This window comes from Salmo trutta, chromosome 12 (genome assembly GCF_901001165.1).
Source record: "Salmo trutta chromosome 12, fSalTru1.1, whole genome shotgun sequence".
Classification (NCBI taxonomy): domain Eukaryota; kingdom Metazoa; phylum Chordata; class Actinopteri; order Salmoniformes; family Salmonidae; genus Salmo; species Salmo trutta.
Window position 1 is genome coordinate 45,886,071 of NC_042968.1, and position 24,669 is coordinate 45,910,739.

Consider the following 24,669-nt stretch of genomic DNA (forward strand, 5'->3'; position numbering starts at 1 on the left):
GTTTTAGAAAGCGTCAAAGCCACTCTGGAAACCAAAGAAAAGTGAATCGACCACCAGTGAATATCTAGCAATCCCTGGAACATCAAGCATTTCTGGAACATTGTTATAAGGTTGTGCAGGGTCAGGAATAGGAATAGTAATGACTGACAGAAGGCTTCTCCAAGGAGGGGCTTCTCATCATAACACTCCTCAACTGGTCCTTGTATACAACTGGCAAGGCCACATCCCATAAGCACACATTCTCTGAACTGCCTCTGGCGCTAACAAAACCCCTACATTTTTTATACATAAAACAGACAGAAGGATTGCTTTTTCCCCAAAAGGTTGTGCAGCAACAAAAGTGCTGCATTGCGTATATCAGAGAACATGCAGTGTCGAGTAAGGTTCAGAATACAGCCACCAGAATGGATCCATTATACTAAACAGGTTCAGAATACAGCCACCAGAATGGATCCATTATACTAAGCAGGTTCAGAATGCAGCCACCAGAATGGATCCATTATACTAAACAGGTTCAGAATACAGCCACCAGAATGGATCCATTATACTAAACAGGTTCAGAATACAGCCACCAGAATGGATCCATTATACTAAACAGGTTCAGAATACAGCCACCAGAATGGATCCATTATACTAAACAGGTTCAGAATACAGCCACCAGAATGGATCCATTATACTAAACAATGCCTTAAAAAGCACCAGCACAGCTTAAGCAATGTCATTTGGAAGTCCTAATCTAATTGTTTAAGATAGGTACAAGTGGATTGGTACCTACGTTGTTTTGTGGGAGGGGAGCTTCATCCCATAGTCAATGAACTGACCATAGTCAGACCACAGGAAGTAAGACTGTTGCACCAAAGCTTGTGATTACAGGGCTAAGTGTGGTTACATTCTTTATTTTGGTCAGGAAGGGAAGCTTGTGGAAGTCAGGATGAGGTCGGAGCAGGGTGCTGCTTTACTCTCGTTTCCATGGTTCCTCCTCAACAAGAGAGAAATCTGCAGTGTTGGGGTGGCCGTTGGGGTGGCCGTTTCCATTGCCCATGGATACCTGCAAGCAATTACCAGGGACATCTAACTGTAAGACCAAGGCACAGTCATATTGAAGCTGTCAAATGGTTTGAGCAGAGAAACCAAGGGGGTAATACTTGCAGGCCATCCTTTTGGTTGAATTTGGTTGGTTGGTCGGTTGAATTTTGGTTGAAATGGTTGAATTTACTGGGATTCCCGCAAATTTGGTCCCAATAGAAAGAAAAGAAAAGAAAGAATATTCTCTGAATGCTGAAGCGATAGCAGGTACAGAAGATAGATTGAATCCTCTCTGAATACTGAAGTGACAGCAGGTACAGAAGATAGATTGAATCCTCTCTGAATACTGAAGCGACAGCAGGTACAGAAGATAGATTGAATCCTCTCTGAATACTGAAGTGACAGCAGGTACAGAAGATAGATTGAATCCTCTCTGAATACTGAAGCGACAGCAGGTACAGAAGATAGATTGAATCCTCTCTGAATACTGAAGCGACAGCAGGTACAGAAGATAGATTGAATCCTCTCTGAATACTGAAGCGACAGCAGGTACAGAAGATAGATTGAATCCTCTCTGAATACTGAAGCGACAACAGGTACAGAAGATAGATTGAATCCTCTCTGAATTCTGAAGCGACAGCAGGTACAGAAGAAAGATTGAATCCTCTCTGAATACTGAAGCGACAGTAGATACAGAAGATAGATTGAATCCTCTCTGAATACTGAAGCGACAACAGGTACAGAAGATAGATTGAATCCTCTCTGAATACTGAAGCGACAGCAGGTACAGAAGATAGATTGAATCCTCTCTGAATACTGAAGCGACAGTAGATACAGAAGATGGATTGAAATGTGTTTTCTCACTGACAGGAGAATGTAAAACATTGATGAGTCAGTTTTGTTTTCTATCTTGGCCATGTATTTTATGGATTCTCTGCCCAACAGAATTACCAGTACAATAATGTTGAATAAATCGATTGTAAGAAAACAACTAAATAACAGTATAAAACAGGGATTAGTAATTGTCCCATGCAAGCAAAGCAATAGAACAATGATCCATGAAAAATGGATCAGTAAAATGCTCTGAAAATAAGAGCATGGACTTTTCATTGAGTTTTTGGTCTAAAAAATAGCAAGCTACAGTAGAAAGAAGGATTTTTGACAGGTCCATAATATGTCTGCCACTGTCTGGATAAACATGATGAAATAGCAGTCTTCATGTGTACCACTAGCCATACAATGTTGATTTAAAAATGTGCCCTAAAACTGAATCGAATCATGTAAGCAGGGCTGCCACAAATACATGTCCAATTAAGAAAAATAATCCCACTCATGTCACAAATTAATACAAGACATAGGAAGAAAAGTAAAGTGCGGAAAAATGTTTTCAAAAGAAAAATTGTGTCAAAAACATAACATCAGAATGATAGTAAACTGTCGATCAAAAGTACACAGGTATCACAAAAACTGCTTTTCCATATAATTAGTGAGTTAGTAAATAAATATAATATCATATTTCTTTAGTTTCTCCACCTTGTAATATTGTTTTCTCCAAAATAACTGTATAAGGTGACATCATGTCGACATACCAAATGACAAGAGAAGAAAAAGCAGCAATTACGGGGGAAGTCTACATGCACGTCTCTATATCCTTAAAGATGAAATGTACCTTGCAATCATCTATCATGACTGTGCTGTGGGCTGCAGCGTAAACACACTGGTTGGTGTTGTTCTCGAAGAAGGATTGGGACTTTGTCAACTCAAATTCATCAACTTTTTGTGCGGCGTCAAACGCGTCGAGCTCATCTTTGGATAGGTGGTAAACGATACCCGCCCCGTAGGAGTCCCCAACCACGTTGACGGAGGTTCGGAACCGATCCCTGGATTTTTTAGGGTGGGGAGGCAGACACAGAGACAGACAAGTGCAGAAGGTAATCTCTCGGGGGAACAAAGCTGAGGACAATATTTTGAGGGAGACCAGAGTTTTATCCTAAGGTAACAAGAAGATATTGTGTGTGTGTTGAAACATTCTCTGTACGTGTGAATGCAGGTACAAGCACAAGATTGAGTACTCACAGCAGCCAGTCAACAGCCACCAACAGACTGATGTCTTGGGTGGGTAACCCAACGGCTGTTAGGATCAGTAGCATGGTCACCAATCCAGCACTGGGGATACTGGCCGCTCCCACACTGGCCAAGGTAGCTGTCAGGCTACAGTCAGGATGAGAGATCTCAGTCAATTACACATACATTCATTTCAACCTTATATTGTAGGTACATGAATTCATGTTTTTGTCAATGTCAATACGTCATGTATAGGGCACCTTGTTTTGAACAATCATGTCACATGACCTGAATTTGAACCTTTATTTAAAGGGTTTTCAACAAACGGTTCCTTTTCTTATTATGTCAGATGGGCCAGCACCATCTCCAGCACCATGCTCCAGCATAATCCTCCAGCACCATTCTCCAGCACCGTCCTCCAGCACCGTCCTCCAGCACCATGCTCAGATAATTGCTTTTATTTTTGGTGTAAATCTAATGTCTGGAAAAGGCTTAAAATAAAGATGAAATCCTAGGTCATGTGATATGATAGTCCAAAACACAGGGTCCTGGTCATGTAGGATTAGAAGTGTCCTACCTGACAGTGACGATCTGGCCGTAGTCGAGGTCGATGTTGTTCATCTGGGCGATGAAGATGGCTGCCACAGCCTCGTAAAGCGCAGTGCCGTCCATGTTGATAGTGGCGCCCACAGGGAGCACGAATCGCGTCACTCGCTTATCGATGCCCAAGTTCTCCTCCAGACAGCGGAATGTGACTGGCAGGGTACCAGCGCTGAGAGACGGGTACAAAACGTGTACTTAGTACATATCACAAGACTTGGAACTGTATTAAACACTGAATTTACATAATATGTTTATTATGCATTGAGCATTATGTTCTCTCAAAGGGTGACTTTTAAAGGGTCTTACTTTAAGCAGGAAGATTAGTCGACAAGAGTCTAACTACATTGTGGTAGCTAAGCTCTACAAAGCTGGTGTCATGCATGAAGGTATCAGACGACCCGTGAAATGTGGACACCCCTCTAGGGCATGAACAACATCTCTGTTGCTGTTATCATCTCAGTGTGAGCTTCGGCTGTGGCTCAAAACCTACTCTGTCATACAATCTATCAAATAGGTTGGGTAAAGCAGAGTCCTTAATATAAATTAACATTTTATCCTAAACTAAGCTAAGGTTTTTAATCTTTGAAAGCAACTTTTCGCTGTATGCACCACGAACAACATTACTCTTGTTTTTAGTTTATCTGTAAATTGGAGACAAAACAAGTAAGGTCACGGCATCTTGTTTTGTCTGTCTTATCGTAAACAAGCAGAATGGGTTCTAGAATGGGTTCTAGAATGGGTTCTGGGAAAGGCTATAATAAGTATGACAGAGGGAAAAGGGAGTGTGACAGAGATTGGTTAGAGAATAGGTTTGGGTCTTGTACCTAGATGCTGTCCCAATAGCGGTGACCCAGGCCTGGAAGATTCCCATGAAGAAGACATAGGGGTTTTTCTTCACGATGACCAAGTATATTAGCGGTAGAAATATGGCACCGTGGATGACAAGGCCCACGATCACAGTCACCATGTACATTCCCAGTTGCCTGGCAACCATTTCCAGATCATCGATTGAGATGATCTTCCCACAGATGAGACAGGCGATACCGAAAGGGGAATACCTGGGAGAGACCTTGGTGAGATTAGTTTTGCAGTTTGGTAACACTAATGAAAGGTAAATAGTAGTATCTAATTGGGAATATTGGAGAAAACATGTACATTGGGGGCTAATTTCCTGTAATAAATAACACTTTTCTCCTTTGGCCACAGTGACTAGAGTGGACTTCCTAGAATGCCTGTTATTTTAAGGGGGGAATATAGAGTATAACTCATCATAGGATGAGACTTACCACATAATCATGCCAACAATCCTCATGACGATCTCGTTGAGAACGTTAAAAAACTCCAGCATGAGCTTGGCCTTGTCTCCCATCTTCCCCATGATTATCCCGAAAGCCACAAAGAAACCGATCAAACCTACAGTTTCAAAAGGAGGCAAACCGTGTCAAATCAGTTATTTGGACTGCTAAGACAATCATTCATTCCAGTTAAGAGTTGAGCATGTTTTCTAGTAAGTGTACCAACCTAGCACATTCATCCCACTCTTGTACTGAAGACCCCTTTTGATGGTAAACTGTGGTGGACCCCTGGTCCTGTTGGTAGGTACGGGGACTTTTGTGGTGACTGTCTGGATCTGCTGGAAGCAGGCCTGAACCAGGTTTTCTGGGAAAAGGTTTCGAATTAGATCGAAGAAGGCATCCAGACTGGAGACGTCGTCGTTCTTCTTGCCAGGCCCGAGGTTGGACTTCAGCTTGGGGTTACCTGGGTGGATGAGCAGCACCAGAATGACACCCAGAGCGGCAGCGATGACTGTGGTGGACATGTAGTACACCATGGCTCGGGTGCCCAGGCGGCCACTGGACTTGGCATCCAACCCTGCCAGTCCTGGAGTGGGAGAGAGGTGAGAGAGGCCCGCAGTTCAACAACCGGTTACGTAAACTACAGAAGATATGAATTCCAGATAGTCTAGTGATAAAAGCAGTGGAGGCTGCTGAGGGGAGGACAGCTCATAATAATGTCATGGAACAGAGGAAATGGAATGGCATCAAACAGGTGTTTGATGTATTTGATATCATTCCACTGATTCCGCTCCAGTCATTATCACGAGCCTGTCCTCCCCAATTAAGGTGCCACCAACCTCCTGTGGATAAATGCTATAATAACACTCTAACGTACAATGCCTCTAGTGCTAGTACAGACACACGCTAGCAAACGCACTCTACACACACGTATACTGTAGTACATTGTCATATTGTTGTATGGTGATATTATACATTTTGTATTGTAGATATGTAGTGGTGTACTAATGTTATATGATGTAGCATTTTATCTTTAGTTTTATGTGTGATGTAAGTGCCTAAATGTGTTTGGACCCCAGGAAGAGTACCTGCTGCCTTGGCAGGAACAAATGGGGATCCATAATAAACCCCAGGAAGAGTACCTGCTGCCTTGGCAGGAACTAATGGGGAGCCATAATAAACCCCAGGAAGAGTAGCTGCTGCCTTGGCAGGAACTAATGGGGAGCCATAATAAACCCCAGGAAGAGTAGCTGCTGCCTTGGCAGGAACTAATGGGGAGCCATAATAAACCCCAGGAAGAGTAGCTGCTGCCTTGGCAGGAACTAATGGGGAGCCATAATAAATACATATAATGGCAGGGTTCTGGTCTCCCACCTGTGATGAGACTGGAGATGATCAGGGGCAGGATGAGCATCTTCAGCATCCTCATCAGGATGTCTCCTGGGAACGAGATGATCATGATCACATCAGGGGGGAGCGGCGACATGGGACGCAGTAGTATTCCAGAAACAGAGCCAGTGATCACACCTAGAACACAGAGAGAGAACCCCCAGTCATATCAACTGGACCTCTCATTGGTTTTCTGTTGCATTATTTACAACCACCGTTTACACACACCGGGCTATTTGTATTCATGCACATCAGCTGGTGTTTATACCCTGAACACAACAAGCTCTACCTCGGCTCTCGCTACACTTTCACCCACAAGTTTTAGGCAACCTTATGCACTGTGAGGGCTGGGAGGTGCAGAAAACGTGCAGAAAAACTAAATGATATACAAACTAAATGATATCAAACCACACACTTTTCATTGTTAAAGAAGCAATCCGGGATCTTAAGAGCTTACTAATTTGTAACATATTGTACGAATTTGAATTTGTAACATAAAATATGAGTTGCAAAAAATGAAAATACAAATAAAACTTGCTATTTGTTACTTAACATACAAAATAGATGACATAGTACACAATTGCGCACAATTTTCAGGAACCCATTTTGGCTCATTAGCATTAGTTTCAAAACTACTGACTGAAATTATACACATCTAAACACCAGGCTAACTTACCAAGACAGTAACATCTATATGACAGGCTAACTTACCAAGACAGTAACAACCAGACACCTCTAAACAACAGGCTAACTTACCAAGACAGTAACAACCAGACACCTCTAAACAACAGGCTAACTTACCAAGACAGTAACAACCAGACACCTCTAAACAACAGGTTAACTTACCAAGACAGTAACAACCAGACACCTCTAAACAACAGGCTAACTTACCAAGACAGTAACAACCAGACACCTCTAAACAACAGGTTAACTTACCAAGACAGTAACATCTATATGACAGGCTAACTTACCAAGACAGTAACAACCAGACACCTCTAAACAACAGGTTAACTTACCAAGACAGTAACAACCAGACACCTCTAAACAGGCTAACTTACCAAGACAGTAACAACCAGACACCTCTAAACAACAGGTTAACTTACCAAGACAGTAACATCTATATGACAGGCTAACTTACCAAGACAGTAACAACCAGACACCTCTAAACAACAGGTTAACTTACCAAGACAGTAACAACCAGACACCTCTAAACAGGCTAACTTACCAAGACAGTAACAACCAGACACCTCTAAACAACAGGTTAACTTACCAAGACAGTAACATCTATATGACAGGCTAACTTACCAAGACAGTAACAACCAGACACCTCTAAACAACAGGTTAACTTACCAAGACAGTAACAACCAGACACCTCTAAACAACAGGCTAACTTACCAAGACAGTAACAACCAGACACCTCTAAACAACAGGTTAACTTACCAAGACAGTAACAACCAGACACCTCTAAACAACAGGTTAACTTACCAAGACAGTAACAACCAGATACATCTATACGACAGACTAACTTACCAAGACAGTAACAACCAGATACATCTAAATGACAGGTTAACTTACCAAGACAGTAACAACCAGTCACCTCTAAACAACCGGCTAACTTACCAAGACAGTAACATCTATATGACAGACTAACTTACCAAGACTGTAACAACCAGACACATGTAAACGACAGACTAACTTACCAAGACAGTATCAACCACAGACACATTTAAACAACAAGCAAACTTAACAAGACAGTAACAACCAGTCACCTCTAAACGACAGGCTAACTTACCAAGACAGTAACAACCAGACACATCTATACGATAGAATAACTTACCAAGACAGTAACAACCAGACACATCTATACGACAGACTAACTTACCAAGGACGGTGAGGAAAAGGACCAAGTTATTCATGATTTTGCTGCATATGCCCCAACACATAGGCTGAGGAGGCTCCACGATGGGCTCCAAATGGCTTTCATGCATTCTGACCTCCACTTGCCTCTGCATTGTGTTGGCACTAGAGAGAGAGAGAGAGTGATAGAGAGGAGGTTTATTCATTTACTCCTCCTTGACCCATAATGCCTAGCTGTGTCAACAGGTATTACCATATTTGCTCCAGTGAAAAGGTCACTGATGCAGACACCATAAGGGTTTGATGTGGCTTCTTGTCCGTTTGTAATAATGGCTCAGGAACTGATGGCAAACAGAATGATAGTGTATTCATACTATCACAAAGATGTATGAGGGAGAGGAGACTGAACGAGTGGGTAGAGAGAGAGACATGGGAGATGTGAGTATGTAAATCATTCTAATTATATTTTTTGTATATTGTCAAAAACAATTATCTATACTCTTATTTGTTATCTATACTCTTATTTGTTGTATTATTTTGGGAGGGTGACACCCACTGCAATTCCCCATTTGCCCCGACTTTGAATAATACTGACGTAGCCCCTCGTATTAGTGAAAGGGTTCCACTTGAAACAAAGAGTTATTTTTAGAGGGTTCACCTAATGGGACAATTCAAGGTGTGACACCTTCTTTTCTAAGAGTGTATCTTGGGGCTTGCTACCTGATATCTTTGTTTCAAAGCACACCAGTTATTTATTTAACATTTTTACTTAACTAGGCAAGTCAGTTAAGAAGAATTTCTTATTTACAATGATGGCCTACCTCGGCCAATTGGGCGCCACCCTATGGGACTCCCTATCAAGGCCAGATATGATGCAGCCTGGATTCGAACCAGGGACTGTAGTGAAGCCGATTGCACTGAGATGCAGTGCCTTAGACTGTTGCGCCACTCGGGAGCCCACCATGACTTGTGTGTTAGTACAGTATGTGTGTGTGTCCAGTGTCTGTCGACAGCAACTGACTTAAACTTAACCTCCGTTATCTCTGCCCTCTGATCTGGGCCAGTCTGAGGATGCAGTGATTTTCCAGTGAATGGAGCTTCTTCGTAATCTTATTCCTCTGAGATGGAAGTCTTCACTTTCAGGTCATGCCCCCATCTTACACTCCTCACACTCCTCCCTCCATCTCTCTACCTAATCGCCTCATCACGTCACCGCAGCAACAAGTCTCCCGGCTTCGTTGTGGTCTGGCTTAAAAGCTCTTCAACTTAAAGCCCCCTGACCGTCCTACTCCTAGCATCATTTAAATCACATCTCTCCGTGTGTTGTCACCTGTCCCATATTTTTTCATATTTACACTAACACTCACTGTCAATACCGTCCATTTCCTGAGATGGGGCTTTCTGCTGGGTCCCCCTGCTACACTGTTACACTGTCCTAAAAATGTTGCTCCCCTGAACAGCCCTGTACTCACTGACAAAATATCTCTCGGATTGAGAGGATAATTGAGGTTTGGTGAAATTCCCTGTTTCTAAAACCATATTGAGTGAATTTGTTACTGGAGTAACTGTTTGTATTGCATACTGTTTACATCCACATAACCAAAGACATGACGGTGAGGCAGTTAATAGGTTGTGACTGGCAAATCAATCAGAGGCTGTCTGACACACAGTGCCCGGACATAAGCCTGTTAAGGCTGACAAAATTAGCCTGTCAAGCACACCAGTGGTTTAGTTACATAACCTCTCAGGGGTGACCCAGGAACTGTCAAGGTGTGCCAAGCTGTGATTAGACAGTCTTGAGCAAGGGATTACTGTTTGATTCACAGATTCAGAAATACAGATTCACAATACATACAAATGAAATCACATATTTAAAAAACACACTTCTTCACACAGCTCTTTGGCAAGAAATGGTCCCCTCACCAAGAGTCATCCATACTGCCTATCTGCTCTATGGTGCGTCAGTACCAAAAGCTTTTACGTTCAAAGCCTAAACAATATATCGCAACAGTCAACTGCAGCCTGATTGTAGCAATTGTAAAGCACTTGAATCAGGATCCAGGGCACATACGATTTGCTAATGTCATTATGTGTCTCATTAGATAGGGTACATCTCATTGAGCTGGATGGTTCTCAAGGCCACCTGGCTGGGTTGGTGCAGATGAGGTCAAAGGGGAGAGTGTCTCAGCTCTCTCACCAGAAAGGGATGACCTCTGATTCCCAAAGGTCAAATGACAATAAATTAAGAATGATCAGACAAGTCACAGACGCCGGAGCATTTTCCCTTTTTGCTTCAGGGGACAACAACAATACTGTAGCATTATACTGTGATGAGGAAATTCTACTCAACAATACTGTAGCATAATACTGTAGATGCAAACTTTCAATCATGCCTTCAAAAATCCTTGACAGCAACTGCCTAGTAGCGGTAAAATAAACACAGCACTGTAAAAGTAGAATGTAGAAGGTTTGAAGAGAAACATTCTGGAACACTTCAAGAAAATGTTTCAAACCTTTCATATTCATTTAAAACCTTTACATTTAGCTTACCTGTAGTTGTTGTCTGGAATTTGGAATGGAAAGTGACGTACTAAAGAGTCACTACTCAGTCAGCCATGGGCTGCAGGGATAGAGTCAAAGAAAGTAAGGGAAATTCACGGTCTATCCATCTTGGAGATTCAGTGAAGATCCACAAACGTATGAAGGTCCCCCCTTGCCCCTTAAATAAGGGAACGTAGAAATCTGGAGGCTATGCAGGAGTAGATCTCAAGAAGAAAGCCAGCAGCACCTTCTCAGCATCCAATCGAAATACAATGAATAATCAGCAATGCCCATGGAAGACTAAGAATGGTATCCGCAGTCACTGAAGTCGACTCATCCAAGCATGTGTGTAGACCTGAAGTGACCAACCTGCAGGCTGGACTGCGGGCTCCACGTTCAGCTTAATTGTAAGCAGCGAGTGAAATCCTTGGTGCCCTCCTCTTTCTCCTTCTCTACCTGTCTAATCCGTCCTTAAAGCATGCGCAGTAATGCTTTTCCCTTGGATGTGAGGCGGGATAAAGATGCACGAGATTCTCAAACAATCAATGCAAGCCTGCAAGCCAAGTGCTCAAGAAAAGGAAGACTTGGCTGTTGCATTGAAGAGACATGTGCGTTGTATAGCCAACCCTGATGTAAACAAAGAGGAGAGGGAAGTTTGAGTAGTAATGAATCAGACAAGATGGGCTCTTTCAACTCACACTTTTAGAAAAAAGGATCTAGAACAATAAAGGGTTCTTCGGCTTGTCCTTGAAGTTTAGAAGAACCCTCATTCCAGGTAGAACATTTTCTCCATACAAAGAAGCCTTTTAGAACCCTTTCTTAGAGAAGGATGAAAAAGGTTCCATATAGAATCCTTGTCCTTGTTTAACTAAGGCCAATGTCCTCACCCCCGATGAAAGGTGACAGATCAATGTTTGTCAGACCATGAGACATCCTGAAAATCGGACTTCTCACAAAATTGTCTGTACCGTCCGAACAGTTTGGCATAGAAAACTAATATTACTATTTGATGAGACTCACAAACACGCGGTGGTGTTCTCCGTTTTGCTCTACTGCCCTCACAAGTGTCTTGGGACTCGTCTGAAGTTGGTACAGCCGATATGCCAACTTCTGTCTGTAGCGTCTAAACAGTTTAGGCTACACAATAATATGAGGTGAGACACAAACAAACATGTACAGTGCATTTGGAAAAGTATTCAGACCCCTTCACGGTTTCCACATTTTGATTACATCCTTATTCTAAAATAGATTGAATAATCTACACACAATACCCCATAATGACAAAGCAAAAACAGACATGAAGCTTGGCAATCTGGACAAGGAGTTGAATTTTGGTTACATCAGACCAGAAAATCTTGATTCTCATGGTCTGAGAGTCCTTTAGGTGCCTTTTGGCAAACTCCAAGCGGCTGTCATGTGCCTTTTACTGAGGAATGGCTTCTGTCTGGCCACTGTACCATAAAGGCCTTATTGGTGGAGTGCTGCAGAGATGGTTGTTCCATCGGGTTCTTTGTCACCTCCCTGACCAAAGCCCTTCTCCTCCGATTGCTCAGCTTGGCTGGGCGTCCAGCTCTAGGAAGAGTCTTAGTGGTTCCAAACTTCTTCCATTTAAGAATGATGGAGGCCACTGTGTTCTTGGGAACCTTCAATGCTGCAGAAATGTTTTGGTACCCTTCCCCAGGTCTGTGCCTCGACACAATCCTGTCTCTGAGCTCTACGGACAATTCCTTCGACCTCATGGCTTGTTTTTTGCTCTGACATGCACTGTCAACTGTAGGACCTTATATAAACAGGTGTGTGTCTTTCCAAATCATGTCCAATCAATTGAATTTACCAAAGGTGGACTCCAATCAAGTTGCAGAAACATCTCAAGGATGATCAATGGAAACAGGATGCACCTGAACTCAATTTCGAGTCTTATAGCAAAGGGTCTAAATACTTACGTAAATAAGGTATTTCTGTTTTTTCTTTTTAATACATTTGCAACATTTTCTAAAAACCTGTTTTTGCTTTGTCATTATGAGGTATTGTGTGTAGTTAAAAAAAATTGAATGCATTTTAGAATAAGGCTGTGACGTAACAACATGTAGAAAAACATGTGGAAGAATATCGGTTATTTTGCTCTAGGACGCCCACAGGCCTCACAAGACTTGTCTGAAGGTCCCCCGGTACCAGTTGAAAAATGAATGGAAGTATATATGGAGAGTGTTTAGTGCCAAAAATAAAGGGTTAAATACCTATAAAATAAAACATATGTATATGTTTCCTGATCTTTCTTATATCTCTCAGATATAGGACAGACACTTTAGAACAAACTTCCTTAAGATTGTTTGGGATTATCTGTTGTTCCATGTGGTGAATCTGTTATTCAATGCGTTTGTATGGGCTAATATTGTTTTTTTTTTATGCTTCAAAGTGTCTAAAATTTCAAAATCAAATAGCAAAATGATCCTTGGTATGACCTCCTCCTTAAAACAATTTAATGTAACTTACTAGAACCCCCCCCCCCCCACACTTAGACTCTTATGAGTTAAGCATCCTAAATATGAAATATTTTTGGTAGTCCACTTAAAATGATTGCTGTAGATTGTGAGCTATTCTTTTTCCTATTATTTCATTTTTCCCCACTTTAATTTGATATCCTGAGATTTTAGAGTATTCTGAAAATATTTTTTAGCAAAGGGGGCATTGAGTGTTCAATATTGGTCAGGTATATAAGTAGATAATCTACAAATAAATTGAGTTATATTCATGTTTACCCATACTGATTGATACCTGTTACATTTGGGTCCTGTCTAATTCTTTCTACAAGTTGTTCAATTGCCAGTGCTAACAGGAGGGTGAGATGGGACAACCCTGTATTGTGCCCCTTTCTAAAACAATCAGAAAATGTATTATTTGTGTATACTTATGCTTTAGGACATTTATACAATGGTTTTATTAAATTTTTTATTTCAGCTCAAAAGTTGAGGGCTTCCAAAGTTTTCAATAGAAAAAGCCATTCAAGATGGTTGAAAGCCTTTCGGCATCAACAGCCATTATTGATGAATCTAAGTGTCTATTTTTAATAAGCCCTGTTTGATGGACATGTATCAAGTCTGTTAAGACTTTTGCCATTCTATTGCTTATAAGTTTTGTTGTTATTTTATTGTCACAATTATTACATTTATGGGTCTGTAATCAGCAGGGGACTCTCCACATTTCCCTGATTTTAATATAACTGAAATAACTGTTTGATACATGGAACTAGGAAGTACTGAATTGAGTGACGTGTGTTGTCATTTGTGTAAATAGTGGGGCTACTTTGTCCCAAAATGTTGAATAGAATTCCATTGGAAAGCCATCCATTCCTGGTGCCTTTCAGTATCTAATATTTATTCTTGGGTAATCTCTGTTTTTAGTGATTCTTTTTTGTGTTTTGGTAATTGCTTCAGAGTTGTTGAGTCTAAGAAGGATATGCGATTAGTCCAATTGTTGTTTGATTCTGATTTATATAAATGTTCGTAGAAGCTTTTAAAATTGTCATTAATCGCATTGTTTATTTCTAATTACCACTTTTGTATCTGTATCTTTTTAAAGTATAACTGGTTTAGCATATTTGTTTTGTGAGAGCTGTGAGATGTTTTCCAGATTTATTTGCCATTAAGTAGTTTACTTTATTTAAATTTTACCTGTAGTTTTTGGCTCTCTTCAAAAGTAAAAGATTGTATTTGTGCTTAAGTTCTGAAATTGTATTATCTTCTTTACCTTGTAAAGATTTATGTTTTTTCCCTAAAATAGTGCAGAGTATGAGATTATCATTCCCCTAATGTACACCTTAAAGGCACCCCAAATTATATCAGAGGTCAGCTCTTCTCTGTCACCCACATTTAATGTATCACCTTTTACAGGCCTCTTTCCATTTGCTATCTACATTAGCCATATTGGATTGGAACACACATCATGAAAAGAAGTCTCACTGATATCTATCTTTGGGTCATCCAATGAGGGGATAAAAGATTTCCAAAAGAAACATATCATCGTGGCAGTTCATGACTTGAGATGTGAGCAACACTCATGCAGTTGTTCCAGAGAGTTCAGCATCATACAGATGTGGGATCTTAATTTGAATTTGAAAATAATCCTGCTGCAAAAGGAAATGTGAATTATTATGTGGATTATAATTAATGGACATCTTTATATTTTTGTATACATTTTTCATAAGTGAAAATCAAGTCTGAGATTTTTAAGTGCAAATTACAAACATTTTAAGCCTCAAATACACTAGAAGTTTTACATTACCTGCATTACAGGAAAGTTCTCATGCAACAGGGTGATCCAATTAAGATCCTACAGCTGTAGTTTAGTGTATGATAGTAATGCATATTATTACAAATCGGCTCTAGAATTCAGCTACATATGACTACTTCCTGTGTGTGTTACATTTCCCTTGGTGGTGGTCTGGTTGTTGCAATAAGTGATCTCTGATCTTTATTGGTATGGAGTCACAGACGTCACTTCGACATCTAGTTTTGATTTACATTTGATTGAATTGTCAAATTACGTGAATTCCCCAAAACATTTTACCATGTCATTGGATTTTGCTCAAAAGTTGTGTTGAAAAAAAGGCTAACATTCCAACATCCCTTTACATTGATGAATTTTTGCAAATCTGATCAGTTTTCCACATTGATTCAACATCATCACCTCAACTGTTATTGTTGGAATGACGTTGATTCAACCAGTTTGTGTTCAGTAGGTTAGTCCACATGAAGGGAGGGAGAAGATGGCAACGCATCTGTTTCTATCTCATGCATCCCAACGCGGGACTCCACCTGACCACATGAACCATGATGAGAGGACATGGCGTCTATAAATAACTAATCTGTCCTGAGCTCTCCTAATCTACCACACATACACACACAGGGACATACACACATGCGCAAATGTACACACTCATGACACAACAGATATACCATGATGAGTTAACTTACCACTTCCTAAGAATATATCTATCTATTCTTTTCTTTTCTTAAAACTCACTAAGAATAGACAATCTTACAATCCAATAATTAAATCATGTCAATACCATGCGAGTAGAAATACTATTCCTAGCATGCATCTGTTTCTCTTATATCATGTACATTGATCATTTCATACACAGGTGTCCTGGACACCTTATGGTGGTGAATTGGCTCAAATTGAAACCACAATCTTTGCAACTCCTTTTCCTGAATGATAATCTGTGCCGGGTTCCTGCATTCAGGTGTTATGGTAATTCCCTGCATCTTATTTTCCCTACCATTGATATCTTAGCAGAGTTGAAAATAACATAACAATTAGTTAGACACATCAGTTTAGCAATCTTTACACAACAAGTGTCTTTGCTGTTCCGTCTTAATAAAATCATTTAATTAATTTCAATGTAATCTTCGAACCCTGAACCAAATCTCATGTGCGCTAGCTAGCTAGTTAACTTTATTTGCTACTTCTAGGGGCGCAAGTGGCTAAACAGCAGATTCAGCCTCTCTTCACTACAAACCACTCATATGTCTAGAGAGACTGGACATTCATGCACACAATTATGATTCATCAAAATATCTAAAAATAATTATAATCACATTAATCTTCCCATATCTCTGATTCAGCAAGGTATGCTGGCATAATGTACACATTTATGTTTATGTCTGTCGCTATTGGGCCTTCCCAATGGACTCATTTACAACTCATGTGAGACTTCCTGAATAATTTGGACACCAGCTGAATAAGGCAAATGGCCTACTGAATTATTGTTTCATCATCTTTGAACATCTGGTTAATTGAAACAGACTACCTTAAAAATGGCAGAATGTACTGACAATCAAGAATTCCCTACCATATCAATAATGTTATAACAAATGGGAAGCACTTTTCCTGTATCATTGCTAATTTATGCTCAAAGATGAGCGTGCATTTCTGAGCAATCACAGCCATACCATGGGAAACCACGGGAAACCAGCACAAGCATTTCGCTACACCCACAATAACATCTGCTAAACACGTGTATGTGACCAATAAAATTTGATTTGGAAACTGTACGTTAGCATCACCACTAGCGGTATTGGAGCTAGTCTGAGCAAGCTGCGAAGCTAAGGTTTAAAAAGGCTTCTGAAGTTTGTAATTTCCAATTAGAAATGTCAGTCTTGATTTTCCCAGACAAAAAATGTATCAACGCCTACATAAATGCCCATTCATTATAATCCTCATAATAATTTATATTTCCTGTTGCTGCAGGATTATTTTCCTGCTGTAACAAACTGGCTCAAATTAAGATCCTACATCTGTACTAACTAGCCTCTGTTACAGGGAAACTATAGTAGCTACTAGCCTAATAGATTGCTCCACTAGTTAGCTACTCTGGTGTGAGGCTTAGTGTGAAGTGTGGTTGGTAATCAGTAATTGAACTAGTTTGCAAAGTGTTGTTTTTGGTTTCAAGAATAAAAATACTTCAAAAGCAAAACCTTGTCTTACAGTAATTCCAAAATGAATTGATGAATCATCGTAATTGTATCCATGTTCTTCTGCAATAATGTCTCCTTTACTGTAGGAGCCAGACTAAAGTGTTCCCTAAAGCAGAGCCCCTTCCTCCCAACCTGCTCAACCCACCACCCACTTCACTCCTTCTATATCAATGCACCAATAAAACACATATCCATCAATAGTACTGTAACGACAATGACAAACAAATTAGTTGCAATGATCACAATTGTATGTTATTATTGTATTACTACTTTTAGCTACAATTATCATTATCATAAGTCACAGCTGTAGTAGTAGTGGTAGTAGTAGTATTAGTAGAAGTAGTACTAGAGGTGGTAGTGGTAGTGGTAGTAGTAGTAGTAGTAGTAGTAGTGGTATGTAAGGGCTGTCGTGAGAGAGAGTAGACCAAGGTGCAGCGGAGTTAGTGTTCATTGAATATTTAATAGCAGAAAGAACACTATACAAAACAAAACGAGAAAACTGACAGCCAAACGGTCCTGTCAGGTGCAAACACTAACAGAAACAATTACCCACAAAACCCAAAGGAAAAACATGCTCCTTATGTGTGACTCCCAATCAGCAACAACGAACTTCATCTGTGCCTGATTGGGAGCCACACACGGCCCAAAACAAAGAAATACAAAAAACCTAGAAAACGAACATAGAACGCCCACCCAATGTAACACCCTGGCCTAACCAAAATAAAGAACAAAAAAAAACCTCTCTATGGCCAAGGCGTTACATGGTAGTAGTTGTATTAGTAGAAGTAGTAGTAGTAGTAGTAGTGGAGGAAGTGGTAGTAGTAGTAGTAGTAGTAGTAGTAGTAGTAGTAGTAGTAGTGGTAGTAGTAGTAGTTGTAGTGGTGGTAGTAGTAGTAGTGGTGGTAGTGGTAGTAGTAGTAGTAGTAGTAGTAGTGGGGGTAGTGGTAGTAGTAGTAGTAGTAGTAGTAGTGGTAGTAGTAGTAGTAGTAGTATTAATAGTAGTAGTAGTAGTAGTAGTAGAAATAGTAGTAGCGGTGGTAGTGGTAGTAGTAGTAGTAGTAGTAGTAGTAGTAGTAGTAGAAGAAGTAGTAGCAGTAGAAGTATTATTATTATTATTAGGAGTAGTAGTAGTAGTAGTAGTAGTGGTAGTAGTAGTAGTTGTAGGGGTGGTAGTAGTAGTAGTGTGGTAGTGGTAGTATTAATAGTAGTAGTAGTGGTGGTAGTGGTAGTAGTAGCAGTAGTATTAGTAGTAGTAGTAGTAGTAGTAGTATTAGTAGTAATAGTGGTAGTAGTAGTAGTAGTATTAGTATTAGTAGTAGTAGTAGTAGTAGTAGCAGCAGTAGTAGTAGTAGCAGTGGTGGTGGAAATAGTAGTAGTAGTAGTAGTAGTGGGGGTAGTGGTAGTAGTAGTAGTAGTAGTAGTAGAAGTAGTATTAGTAGAAGTAGTGGTAGTGTTAGTAGTAGTGGTGATGGTAGTAGTAGTAGTAGAATTATTATTATTATTATTAGTAGTAGTAATATTAGTAGTAGTAGTAGTAGTAGTAGTAGTAGTAGTAGTAGTAGTGGTAGTAGTGGTGGTAGTAGTAGCAGTAGTATTAGTAGTAGTAGTAGTAGTAGTAGTAGTAGTATTAGTAGTAATAGTGGTAGTAGTAGTAGTATTAGTATTAGTAGTAGTAGTGGTGGTAGTGGTAGTAGTAGTAGTAGTAGTAGTAGTAGTAGTAGTAGTAGTAGCAGCAGTAGCAGTAGTAGTAGTGGTGGTGGAAGTAGTATTAGTAGTAGTAGTAGTGGGGGTAGTGGTAGTAGTAGTAGAAGTAGTATTAGTAGAAGTAGTGGTAGTGTTAGTAGTAGTGGTAATGGTAGTAGTAGTAGTAGAAGTATTATTATTATTATTAGTAGTAGTAATATTAGTAGTGGTAGTAGTAGTAGTAGTAGTGGTGGTAGTAGTAGTAGTAGTAGTAGTAGTAGTAGTAGTAGTGGTGGTAGTGGTAGTAGTAGTAGTAGTAGTAGTAGTAGTAGTAGTAGTAGCAGCAGTAGCAGTAGTAGTAGTGGTGGTGGAAGTAGTATTAGTAGTAGTAGTAGTGGGGGTAGTGGTAGTAGTAGTAGAAGTAGTATTAGTAGAAGTAGTGGTAGTGTTAGTAGTAGTGGTAATGGTAGTAGTAGTAGTAGAAGTATTATTATTATTATTAGTAGTAGTAATATTAGTAGTGGTAGTAGTAGTAGTAGTAGTGGTGGTAGTAGTAGTAGTAGTAGTAGTAGTAGTAGTAGTAGTAGTAGTAGTAGTAGAAGTGCTGGTAGTGGTAGTAGTAGTAGAAGTAGTAGTCGTCGTAGTAGTATTAGTATTAGTAGTAGTGGTAGTAGTAGTAGTGGTGGTAGTGGTAGTAGTAGTGGTGGTTGCGGTGGTGGTGGTAGTGGTAGTGGTAGTAGTAGTAGAAGTATTATTATTAGTAGTAGTAGTAGAAGTAGTTGTATAAGTATTTTTTTATTATTATTAGTAGTAGTAGTGGTAGTGGTAGTAGTAGTAGTGGTAGAAATAGTATTCGTTGTGGTAGTAGTAGTGGTAGTAGTACTGGTGGTGGTGGTGGTAGTGGTAGTATTAGTAGTAGTGGTAGTAGCACTGGTAGTATTAGTGGTAGTGGTAGTATTAGTAGTAGTGGTGGTTGTAGTAGTGGTGGTAGTAGTGGTAGTAGTAGTAGTAGTAGTAGTAGTAGTGGTAGTAGTAGTGGTAGTATTAGTAGTGGTGGTGGTGGTAGTAGTGGCTGTGGTAGTGGTAGTAGTAGTACTGGTAGTGGTGCTGGTGGTGGTGGTAGTAGTGGTAGTGATAGTATTAGTAGTAGTGGTAGTAGTAGTTGTGGTGGTGGTGGTAGTGGTAGAGGTGGTATTAGTAGTAGTGGTTGTAGTGGTAGTAGTGGTAATGGTAGTAGTGGTAGTGTAGTGGTGGGGTGGTGGTAGTATTTGTAGTGGTGGTGGTGGTAGTATTTGTAGATGTGGTGGTGGTAGTATTTGTAGCGGAGGTGGTGGTGGTAGTATTTGTAGCGGTGGTGGTAGTGGTAGTAGTAGTGGTAAAAATAAAAGCTATGCATGAAGCCTCTTTAGTCATCAGAGTCCCACCTAGTCGACAGCTATTTAGGACACCTCATGAGCTGTCCTAATCACTTAAGAGTTACCAGCAAGTGTCTTGATCATAGAAAAATGCAGCAAGTCAGTGGTTCTTGCCCCACATGCAACTGCTCTGGAGTTGTTAAAATAATGTTTTGATATTTCTATATGATCAACCCATAAATGATCTACACCTACATGTAACCATATCTATAAATTATATAGGCCATGTAACAGAATCTATAAATAATCTAGACCTAAATGTAACAGTATCTATAAATAATCTAGACCTACATGAAACAGCATCTATAAATAGTCTATACCAACATGCAACAGCATCTATAAATAATCTATACCTACATGCAACAGTATCTATAAATAATCTAGAACTACATGTAACACTATCTATTTTAACATAATCCTAAAACCTACTCTGAGTTGGGAGTTTTATAGTCTTAAAAAATGGTTTAACAGGATTCCTAGGACCTTTTGTGAGATGCTTTGTGGATACGGTTCCATGTATTGAAACTTTCACTCAGACATTGGCCATGAATACTCTGAAATGGAAATCCTCTCAAATCTATGTTCAATGATGCAAGTGAGTAGTTTCATTCAAGTGCAGCATCAGCTCTTCCCCACAGTTTCTACTCCTACTATTCTGTTAGTACAGGAAAGCCTTGTACCTCCCTCTATCCAGCTCAGGCAAACACATAGACAAACCCTTCAGGTGTTAGTATGCAGGTGTGTATGTGTGATGGAATGGGGGAGGGAGGTTGTACGCCAAGCTAAGAATCAATGGATTACTAGGCTTTATTCCCCATCACATTTACAGTGTCATGACAACCTGGATCCTCCAAGTGAAAGTCTAGATTCAATCACCTGACATCCCATTATTCTCTATTAAAGATACACTTAGTTGTCATTATAACGAGAGCGTTACTTAACTGCAAGGCCACTAAACTGGTATGGTGTCTTCTTGAGTATCACAATTCAATCACAATTACTTTTTTTTCATTAGTGTAACTGCCTTCTCCACTTGAACAGAAATTTGTACAGTTATTATGTGAGTCATTGATTTAGAGAACAGTAACTGAAGCTTCAGTACACCATTCCAACCACTTCTCAAATACATTCGATTTTATGGTCAACCATGATTTGGGTTACCCATTGATATCCACACTAACCATGGTAGTGACTGTTGCTATGGTAGCATGCATGAGAAGAATCTCAATTGCATTTCCTTGACTCCTCGCGTCCTCTCTCTTCGCCTCCTTCTCAAAACGCCTCTGACCTTCTCCTCCAGCGGGTCTTGAGAAGAAGGCGAGGAGAGAGGACGCGAGGAGTCAAGGAAATCCAACTGAGAATCTCCCATTGTGTAATTCCATTGGCTCTAAGGGTGTCGTTCTGTTCTGAGGAGCTGGGGGAAAGCTGAGGTGTCTGTCTGTCTGACAAACAGAGGATAAGGACCACAAATCCTCTAAGTGATTCTCAATGACTGACAGCACATGTTTGACTGTCTACAGTGAGGCTCACACACGCCAACACAGACACGCAGGTACACATAACACACATTCACCTTCACAGTCATTTTAATGTACACAGTACTTACAGCATAGTATAGTACAGTATAGTACAGTACAATACAGTATAGTACAGTACAGCATAGTACAGTACAGTATAGTATAGTACAGCATAGTAAAGTGCGTAGACCTACTGTACTGTACATAGGGATCGACAAACAGACAGACACAACAGAACAGTACAGTACATGCATACAACTATACATACACACATACGTTCAACAAAAAAGTATTTATTATTATATTATTTAAATGATCCAAAATGTACAAAAAGCTTGTATTTAACCACGGATGAAACAAGGCTATGATATGGTTATGATATGATATGATGCTGATATGATTATGCTATGGTTATGATATTGTTATTTTATGGTTATGCTATGGTTATGATATGGTTATTTTATGTTTCTGATATAATTATGATATGACTATGATATGATTATGATATGGTTATTTTATGGTTATGCTATGGTTATGATATGGTTATTTTATGTTTCTGATATAATTATGATATGACTATGATATAATTATGATATGGTTATTTTATGGTTATGTTATGATTATGATATGGTTATTTTATGGTTATGATATGGTTATTTTATGTTTCTGATATAATTATGATATGACTATGATATGATTATGATATGGTTATTTTATGGTTATGTTATGGTTATGATATGGTTATTTTATGTTTCTGATATAATTATAATATGACTATGATATGATTATGATATGGTTATTTTATGGTTATGTTATGGTTATGATATGGTTATTTTATGTTTCTGATATAATTATGATATGACTATGATATGATTATGATATGGTTATTTTATGGTTATGATATAATTATAATATCGGTTATTATATCGTGATTTGATGGTTATATTATTATTTTATGGTTATTATATGGTGATTTTATGGTTATGATATTATTTTATGGTAATTATATGGTGATTTTATGGTTATGATATTATTATTTTATGTGTATTATATGGTGATTTCATGGTTATGGTATGTTATGATATGTTATGATATGTTATAATATGGTGATTTTATGGTTATGACATGGTTATTATATGGTGATTTTATAGTTATGATATGGTTATTATATGGTGATTTTATGGTGATTTTACAGTTATGATATGGTGATTTTATAGTTATGATATTATTATTTTATGGTTATTATATGGTGATTTTATGGTTATGATATTATTATTTTATGGTTATTATATGGTGATTTTATGGTTATGATATGGTTAAGATATGGTTATAATATGGGGATTTTATGGTTATGATATTATTTTATGGTTATTATATGGTGATTTTATGGTTAGGATATGGTTAGCATATGGTTATGGCATGGTTATGATATGGTGATTTTATGGCTATTATATGGTGATTTTATGGCTATGATATGGTTAGGATATGGGCATAATCATTTTACTGGCCTTGCAAGTGATGCGTCTGACTTCTAAAATCCTCATAATTTCCTTGCAGGTCATGACGTTCGCATTGGATGAGTAGTAAGTCAATATACATCATAGTAATCAGTGCTAAATATATACTGAACAAAAATATAAATGCAACATGCAACAGCTCACATCAGGAAATCAGTCAATTGAAATCAAATCATTAGGCCCAAATCTATAGAGTTCATGACTGGGAATACAGATATGCATCTGTAGATACCTTTAAAAAAAGGTAGGGGCGCCGATCAGAAAACCAGTCAGTATCTGGTGGACCACCATTTGCCTCATGCAGCGTGACACAGCTACTTCTCAGAGTTGATCAGGCTGTTGGTTGTGGCCTGTGGAATGTTGTCCCACTCATCTTCAATGGCTGCGTGAAGTTATTGGCGGGAACTGGAACACATTGTCGTACACGTCGATCAAGAGCATCCCAAACTTGCTCAATGGGTGACATGTCTGGTGAGATTACATGCTATGGAAGAACTGGGACATTTTCAGCTTCCAGAAATTGTGTACAGATCCTTGCAACATGGGGCTGTGCATTATCATGCTGAAACATGAGGTGATGGTGGCGGATGAATGGCACGACAATGGGCCTCAGGATCTCGTCACGGTATATGTTGTGAATGTATTGTAATGTTTTAAAAAATGTATAACTGCCTTCATTTTACTGGACCCCAGGAAGAGTAGCTGCTGTCTTGTTAGCATCTAATGGGGATCCATAATAAATACAAATACGGTATCTCTGTGTACTCAAATTGCCATCGATACAATGCAATTGTGTTCATTGTCCGTAGCTTATGCCTGCCCATACCATAACCCCACCGCCACCATGGGGCACTTTGTTCAATGTTGACATCAGCAAACCGTTCACACGACATCATACACGTGGTCTGCGGTTGGGAGGCCGGTTGGACGTACTACCAAATTCTCTAAAACAACGTCCTAGGCAGTTTATGGTAGAGAAATGAACATTAAATTATCTGGCAACAGTTATTGTGGACATTCCTGCAGTCAGCATGCCAATTGCACTCTCCCTCAAAACTTGAGACATTTGTGGCATTGTAACCAAACTGCACATTTTAAAGTTACCTTTTATTGTCCCCAGCACAAGGTGCACCTGTGTAATGATCATGCTGTTTAATCAGCTTCTTGATATGCCACACCTGTCAGGTAGATGGATTATCTTGGCAAAGGAGAAATGCTCACTAACAGAGATGTAAAAACATTTGTGTACAACATTTGAGAGAAATAAGCTTTTTGTGCATATG

The 24,669-nt window shown here is 39.4% G+C and overlaps 1 protein-coding gene across 3 annotated transcripts in view; it reads right to left on the minus strand.

Moving 5' to 3' along the window:
• LOC115203648 (excitatory amino acid transporter 2) overlaps positions 1–11,228 on the minus strand; it is an 11,741-nt gene extending 513 nt beyond the window's left edge. The window contains exons 1-10 of one of the 3 annotated variants that reach the window (XM_029768542.1): positions 10,785–11,228; positions 8,260–8,399; positions 6,363–6,515; positions 5,215–5,574; positions 4,980–5,106; positions 4,518–4,751; positions 3,668–3,862; positions 3,103–3,237; positions 2,696–2,906; positions 1–1,048 (exon numbers count right to left, since the gene is read on the minus strand). The exon at positions 1–1,048 is cut by the window's left edge and continues 513 nt beyond it. In XM_029768542.1, the coding sequence (XP_029624402.1) occupies positions 956–1,048; positions 2,696–2,906; positions 3,103–3,237; positions 3,668–3,862; positions 4,518–4,751; positions 4,980–5,106; positions 5,215–5,574; positions 6,363–6,515; positions 8,260–8,389 (1,638 nt within the window). In that variant the 5' untranslated portion in view covers positions 8,390–8,399; positions 10,785–11,228 and the 3' untranslated portion in view covers positions 1–955. Of the gene's footprint in view, positions 1,049–2,654; positions 2,907–3,102; positions 3,238–3,667; positions 3,863–4,517; positions 4,752–4,979; positions 5,107–5,214; positions 5,575–6,362; positions 6,516–8,259; positions 8,436–10,784 lie in introns of those variants that run through there. The other 2 variants (XM_029768543.1, XM_029768544.1) reach the window with 2 other exon arrangements.
• Between the last annotated feature and the right edge of the window lie 13,441 nt (positions 11,229–24,669).